Source organism: Rutidosis leptorrhynchoides, chromosome 8, assembly GCF_046630445.1.
Source record: "Rutidosis leptorrhynchoides isolate AG116_Rl617_1_P2 chromosome 8, CSIRO_AGI_Rlap_v1, whole genome shotgun sequence".
NCBI classification, from domain to species: domain Eukaryota; kingdom Viridiplantae; phylum Streptophyta; class Magnoliopsida; order Asterales; family Asteraceae; genus Rutidosis; species Rutidosis leptorrhynchoides.
This window is the reverse complement of record NC_092340.1, coordinates 95,816,567-95,824,842: the sequence shown is the minus strand read 5'-3', so window position 1 is coordinate 95,824,842 and position 8,276 is coordinate 95,816,567. Positions and strand designations below refer to the sequence as shown.

The window sequence follows — 8,276 nt, the reverse complement described above, 5'->3', positions numbered from 1 at the left end:
GATCCAAAAAGGCCTTGTGCAAGGGGATCCATTATCACCTCTACTCTTTATCATTCTTTATCATTGTGGACGAGGCCTTGAATGTATCCATAACAAATGCATCCACGTGTGATTTATATAAGGGCATATCAGTCGGACATAATGACACTCAGATTTCACATCTGCAATATGTTGACGACGTTATCTTTTGTGGTGAATGGTCAATTACTAATCTAATTCAAATCTCGGATTGCTTTTGGCGATCCTTGATGTCTAAAAATCAACTTGTTAAAAAGAAGAATATACAGAATAAATGTTCCTGATTCAGAAGCAGGAGATATCTCTCGCATACTCTCATGCTCTGCTAGTTCTCTTTCGTTCACGTACTTCGGAATACCGGTTGACATGTGTATGAGATCCCTTGACTCTAGGAGGGATGTTATAGACAGGTTCTTATCAAAACTATCTAGTTGGAAATCTAACTGCCTATCAACTGGGGACGCCTGACCCTCACAAAGTCGATTCATGGAAGCATGCCATTATATTACATGTCGGTTTATTAAGTCCGTTGTTGTGTTTTAAAAGACTTGGAGAACATCAGATGATGTTTTTTATGGGGAAAATCTTATAGAAAAGGCATGTACTGGGTCAGATTGGATCAGTATTTGGCAAGCAAAATTGTGGCGGTTTGGGTGTCAGAAGTTTTAAAGCGAAGAATCTAAGTTTTAAAGTGAACACATATATGGTGAAGATCGGCTGATGAACTCTCTAGCCTAGAAGACATGCTTCCTTTTACTCTTTTTCTTAACTGTAGATTTGATGCTTGGCAGTAGAAGCTTCACCCGAAAGGGGAATTCAAGGTGAAAACACTTTCATCTATATTAGATAAAAGGATTTTTTTTAAATAGTAATTTTATCAATCTTCCTTGCAAAAATAGAAATTTAACAAAGTTTTTTACGAAAATGGTAAAACCGAAGTTCCAAACTTCGGATTTGGCAAAATCGAAGTTTGGAACTTCGGTTTTGGTCCTTTATTCTTTTACACAGTGACCAGGCTGACTAGGTTGTACGCGTGTCAAAACCGAAGTTTGGAACTTCGGTTTTGGTTTAAATTCTATCTGCCGATTTAAATGAAAATTTATCCTCATTTATTACCCATAATCCGTAAAAAAGGAAACTTGCGAATGAATATGTGCCACGTGGAAACCGAAGTTCCAAACTTCGATTTTGGCCTTTATAAATCCGAAGTCTGATACTTCGATTTCTCACACACAATCACAAATCCAAACTCAAAAAAAAAAAATCCGATTTTCAACAAAAAAAATGGCTCAAATGAATCAATTTCGTGCTAGATCGATCCCGATTGATAGTTCTCTATTGTTTTTACAAGCGGAAAGGAATCATAGATCATATGCAATTTATTCCAAGAAGCTTCACGAGGACGTGTTAATAAAACCAAGAAGATCTGATATGAGCTTTTGGCAGCGTATTTCAGGACTACAAAACGAAACAATAGATGCGAGGGTGCAGGTGTATCTTGATAATGTGGGGTTAGGTTTAGTTTGTAAATTGGGTAAACAAAGACTCGATTGGTCACTTGTTACTGCTATGGTTGAAAGATGGCGCCCGAAGACGCATACGTTTCATTTACCGATTGGTATAAAAACATTACCTTATATATATTAATTATTTATTTCAATATATATATATTATATTCCGTATTAATTTAGTAAAGTATATATATTATTATATATTCTTAATATATATATCATTAATTTAGTCAAGTATATAATTAATATATATATATATATATATATATATATATATATATATATATATATATATATATATATATATATATATTCGAATTTATATATATATATTTATATAATCCATATTAATATATGTAGGAGAAGCAACTGTAACGTTGCAAGACGTTCAGGTTTTATGGGGTTTACCAATAGAAGGAGAGGTTGTATCTGGTATTTGGTATGAAACGAATGATACGGATTGGATACCGTTAGTCGTTACCTACTTAGGGATCGCCCCTGAAGATATTGGTGATAGGGGTATACGGAAAGGGAGGATATTACTTTCTGTATTAATAGCGGCGTTGGCACAAAATGTTGGAGACACTATCGAGTCTCACCAACAGCGGGCTAGAGTATACATTTTAGCTCTGATGGGCGGCGTTCTATTTTCTGACTCTAATGCGTACGATGTCCCTTTGAGTTTCTTGCATACCACCATTGACTTGAGTCCAGATAGACGTATAAGTTGGGGTAGTGCGGTTCTCGTGGGGGATGTCATGGTCATTGATTAATTGTATTTATTTATATTCATTGTAATGTTTATCTTTTGGACTTGTTTAAATATATCTTGCGTTTGTGATGTTTGTGATTTACATTTAGTATCGTTTTTTAACAAAAATAATAATATTTTATTTTAAATAACAATAACAACAAATAACAATAGATTATTTAAAACAACAATAACAATAGTTTATTTTAAACAACAACAACAACAACAACAACACAATTCTCTAGGTAGATCCACCGTCTTTAAAGAACACTGATGTGTGCAGCGGAGGCGTACGAAATACTATTATTTTTATTACGGAATACGATACAAATTACACAAGTTTTAATTTAATTTATTTACAGATGGGATATACCTAAACCTTGCTACAACACTATAGGCAGTGTACCTAATCATAGAGTAGTATAGTTTTTATTAAGTCCGGTTCGTTCCACAGGGATCTACTTATTGCGTACACTATATTTTTAAACAATTATATTTGTATAAATATATAAATATATATATTAGTAATATAGTATTATTATTATTATTATTATAAAGGGGGTTTTACCGTTTAATGACTGGTTTGTCGATTTTAAGTCCTAATGCAAAATAATAACTTAATTTAAAGCGTAAAGTAAATGACGATAAATAAAAATGCGATAAAATAAAAGTACGATAATTAAAAGTGGAATAATTTAAAGTACGATAAATAAAATGACGATAAATAAAAGTGCGATGAGATATAAAATAAAGGAATTATGCTTATTTAAACTTCCGTAATCATGATGTTTGACGTGTTGATTTTAATTTATTACCAAGGGTTAATTGTCCTTTGTCCTGGATTATTTGATACCTATTTAGTTTTTTTCATAATAGTCCATCGGTCATAATTATAAAATACTCGTCAAATTAACCTTAATCCCGAAGTCAAATATTCCAACTAATTAGGGATTTAAACTGTAACACGGTTTTAATACTTTGTTAATAATTACACCAGGTTATCGACTGCGTGTAATCCAATGTTTTAATACTTTGTTAACAATTACACCAATTACCCTTGTATGTAATCCACCCCTGTTTTAATAAGATATGAACATTAATTTACCCACTTGATCAGTTTGAATAATCAATTACCCAACCCGAATAATTAATTAAATGATCGTAAAAGATGTCGTATAAACGTCACTAAATAGGACATGCATAATCATTTAATAATTATTAGATTAACTAATTTGAAGATATGTTCGACAGATTCTAATGAGTTGTCATTCGATTAGACAATACCCCCCTCTATTAATAGTCCATAGTCCAATGTCCACAAGTGTCGGTCTTTTGTCCAAACCCTAATTATGGTACAAAATTCAATAACCCCGTCTTTAATATTTAGTCTAACATCATGATTACTTCAGCTTAAATAAGCATAATAATAACTTAGTTACGAGACATTAATTTAAAAAGGAAGAACATAGCTTACAGCGATTATTAATAGCGTAGCGTTACACGGACAGAGTTCCGACTTTAAAACCCGTAAAACATTTCTTACAGTAACCCAATTATTATTAAACTTAAATTAAAATTAAAATTAAAATTATAAATATATATTACATAGAGAGAAAGAAAGAAAAAGGGGTGCCTTTGATCGTCCTAATGCGTTGGCTTTTATAGGAAATTCTCTCCCAGACAGCTCTACGATCGTGGTACTTTTGTGCCTTGGTGCTCCGCGATTGCGGAGGTTCGAATTCCAGCTCATTCAACAATTTAAACGTGGGCTGCTGTTAATTTTTTATTATAATATAATATATATACATATATATATATATATATATATATATATATATATATATAATTATTTATATATTATATTATATTTTTGTGCATAGTTGACTTGTAATTTTAGGTCCGTTGACTCGCGCGTTGATGCTCGGTTTACGTCTCAGTTCTGGATTTTCGAACGCCTTTTCGTATGCTTAGATATCTTGTACTTTGCGTTTCGCGGCTTGTACTATTGTCAATTTTAGACGTTTCTCATCAATAAATTGAACCACTTGGATTGTATCTTGTACATTTGAGCTTTTTGGTCATTTGCGTATTCAAATCGTCATTTTCTTCTTTTGTCTTCGCACTTATTTATTTAAACGAATATTACTTGAAAATAGAACAATTGCAACTGAAAACTTTACATATTGGAAGGATATTGTGCCTAAATATATATTCATTTGGAGCACTATCAAACACCTTTATTAACGCCTTGCGTGTAATGTTAAGGATTTTAACCTTGACACTGGGGAAAAAGATAGAACAATTTTGTAGCACCAAAACAGCTGCCTCAAGTATGCCTTTGACACCTTCATACTTCCCATGAACACCATCAATGATCTTGCTAGATACCGTTCCTCGAATAGTACCCGTAGTGTCCTATTAAACATAAATGAATATAGTTACATTAACCTGTTTTAGTGAACGCAATACAATCATGAATATATACATAAGTTAGTGATGTGAACTCACTTTTAGCGTTACAGACAGATCACCGTGAGCATTTTTCTCACAAGTCTTAACAACACCAACAACTTGATCAGCTGGTAAAATTATACGCTGCCTCAGAATGCTTGCTATATCAGATCTACCTGCAGTTACAATAATACACATACACTGTTGGCTTATGGTTTGAAAAATGAGTATACAATTTTGTTGTTTACCTCCGTACGGATATGCAAACTCCATCGCGTGTAGCCACGGATCCAGTGTAAATGAATTATCCACTTCAGGTCTGTTTATTATTTCCCTTACAAAATCTTGCGTAGACATGTCATCCACAACGTTATTCTCGTTATTTCGAAGTTCATACGCATCTTGGAAAATACCATTGGGTCCAGGGATTCGGTATGATAATTTGTTCTTTTTTTAGACCTGGAACCGCGTAGAATAGGTCCTGGTGGTGAAATAGGTTGCTTTTGTTTTTGACGGTTACGTTGAGGGGACTCTAACGGTAGGGGGAATGGTGGCGCCTCAGTCGACACCAAAATGGTTTCAATGGGTTTTGAAACTGATACAGATTGAGTGAGGTCGGAATCATCAATATCAAGTAGGTATTCTCATCCATCGTTTTCAAAATTGGCCATTTTTTTTAGAATGTGATTTAGTGTTTTTTGTAGTTTTCAACTGGTGATTTCACTGATATATAAATCTCAGTTTGATGTGTTTGACATGTGGTTGTGTTGTATGTGACGTTGTTATTGAGAATGAAGTTTCAAGTGGTATAAATAGATGTAGAAAAGCATAGATTACGACCTGCACAAGCAAGATTCGGGGTAAAAGTGAACAAAAAATGGCAGAACAAAACCGAAGTTTGAAACTTCGGTTTTGCTGAAAAGCCTGCAAAACCGAAGTTTCAAACTTCGGTTTAGGGCACGGGTGTCAAAAGCTTGTACACATGTCAGCCTAGTCACTGTGTAAAAGAATAAATGACCAAAACGGAAGTTCCAAACTTCGGTTTTGCCAAATCCGAAGTTTGGAACTTCGGTTTTACCGTTTTCGTAAACAATTTTGTTAAATTTCTATTTTTGCAAGGAAGATTTGTAAAATTACTATTTAAAAAAAAAATCTAGATAAAAGTATACTTTGCCATTTGAATGTGCTATAAGTTTGTAAATGGCCGAGTTTTGTTCCATAGAAAGTAAATATATTTATTTGGAGATGAGTTGTAATCACTTGCATCCATAAATTTGCTTGAAAACAAAGGGACCAATGAGAACGCGACATATGGCGCGAAAATCACATGTGATTGAGAAAAAAAAATTCGAAAATTTTGTTTTTTGAAATTTTTTTTTCAAAACTTTTTTTTTCGATTTTTTTTTTAAATCATATGTGATTATGCATGTCAATCACATGTGATTGTAAACCCAATCACATGTTATTATGCATGGCAAATCCAATCACATGTGATTGTACAATTCAATCACATGTGATTGTGCAGGTAAATCACATGTGATTGTAAAAAAAAAAAAAATTTAAAAAAAATTAAAAAAAAAATTCGAAAAAAAATTAATTTTTTTTTAGAAATAAAATTTTTGAATTTTTTTTCAATTACATGTGATTTTCGCGACACATGTCGCGCTCTCATTGGTCCCTTGAATCTCAACTTAATTTATGGACTCAAATGAATATTCCTCATTTGGAGATTGCCTCAAAATAAGATCCTCACCCGTGCAAAATTAGAAACCAAGGGCATCACGTTGCATCCTATTTAGTGCCCCTTGTGCTTGGATTCAGATGAAAGTTGTGATCACTTATTTACATCTTTTCGGGTTTATCACACATCTTTGGAGAAATTTCAATTCATGGTGGAAGATTTCGAACCCTACCCCGATGGGAGTTGTGAATATGATTGGTTCTGTTATAATATTGGATCGAAGGAGATGGCTGACATATGTCTTATTGTGAGATATATATTGCTATGGTCTATATGGAAATGGCGGAATAAATTAATTAATGACACACCCTAGAAACGCATGACAATCATGAAGGAGGATCTCTACAATTTACAAAGCATACTACTCACATCCTACTTGTCACACCCACATTGTCCCATCCAGTTTTTTTCCACGTGAATTTTTTTAAAATAGACTGCCAAATTCTACAAATTACTCCTTTCTTCCACTTGGACTTCATCAAATCCCCTATTCGTTTTTTTCCGGAACAAAAAAAAAAAAAAAAAAAAAAACACACATCGCTATTCCAGACATTTCTTCCTTCTCTCCTTCAAGAATACTCACCCCCATTTGATTCCAATCTGCAGGTTTCTTTTTCTACTATCAATATAATAGTATGCTGATATTACACCTTAAACCGCCTATCAATTACACGCAGAATGATATAAGCTTTGATTCGAATTTCGTATGTATTAAATTTAGGGTTACGAATCTCATTATAATCGATTACGGTAAACTTCTCATAAGATTTTTTTTTCAACCCACGTACTGGTATCCTAAATGATTTGTTCTTTGATTTCATTATTGTTACTTCAATAAGTTGAATTTACAAGACGATTATGAGATACGCAAACTGATGCAGACATAGTACAATAATAGAATCCTTTTTTTCTCATTAGGTTGATCTTTATAATGAATATTCATCAATTATATTGTTTAGTTAATTAATCTTAGAATATTTATATTCAATTTATTGTTATTAGGTTTCCGTTTATTTTTAGGTTTTAATTTTGTAATGGTTTTTTTTCAGTATCCTGATCAATTGAGTTCCAGGTTCAATGGTATGTGATGATCATATCCAAATGTTCCTGATTCTAATACTAAGTAATTTTTTACGTAATTTGTATTTTTTAAGTAATTTTTTTAGTAAGTAATTTTTTACGTAATTTGTATTTTTTACGTAATTCTCTCTTGATTAGTTTATGGGTAGTGAGTTGGAAGGTAGGTGGTAATATGGGTTGATTTATGGGTCAAAGTGGGTTTTTATTTTTTAAGTCGGCCTGAGGTGCCAACATTGTTTGTCTTTCTTATAGATCCCAATGTGTTTTAATTATATATGACCCGTGAGAGACCGAGATTGTTGTATTTATAAGTGAATTGTTTAAATTTCTGATATCATTGTATTTCTGACTACTATGTATATATAGGTTTTGCAGTTATTGGAGTTTGATGAGTAGAAAATAGTTGATTCAACTTATGTATTAAGCAACAAGAATTTGGATTGTGAGGCTGAAAGGATATAGTTTTGGTATCACAATGGTAGTCCTAATACAAGACACATCGGAAGCACTAAGGACACAGTAATTTTAATGATTTATAAATTTATCGTTTATTACTTATACTAAAAAATCTGTAAAGTGCTTGACTATTGTTAATGTGCCATTTTTCTGTCGTTGCAGGTTGCTTATAAGCTTAGCTACCTTATGTACTGTACAACGACAACTTGGGTACTCTTACTTGCAGTTAAAAGTTCTCTACTATGCGATGATTGTGTCCAGCTTTACT

General features: G+C 32.7%; 1 protein-coding gene across 1 annotated transcript; it reads left to right on the top strand.

Moving 5' to 3' along the window:
* The first annotated feature begins 1,302 nt into the window (after nucleotides 1-1,302).
* LOC139863643 (serine/threonine-protein phosphatase 7 long form homolog) lies at nucleotides 1,303-2,302 on the top strand. The gene is made up of 2 exons (XM_071852254.1): nucleotides 1,303-1,636; nucleotides 1,890-2,302. The coding sequence occupies exons 1-2, from the start codon at nucleotides 1,303-1,305 to the stop codon at nucleotides 2,300-2,302; spliced, it is 747 nt and encodes a 248-aa protein (XP_071708355.1).
* Nucleotides 2,303-8,276: the final 5,974 nt, after the last annotated feature.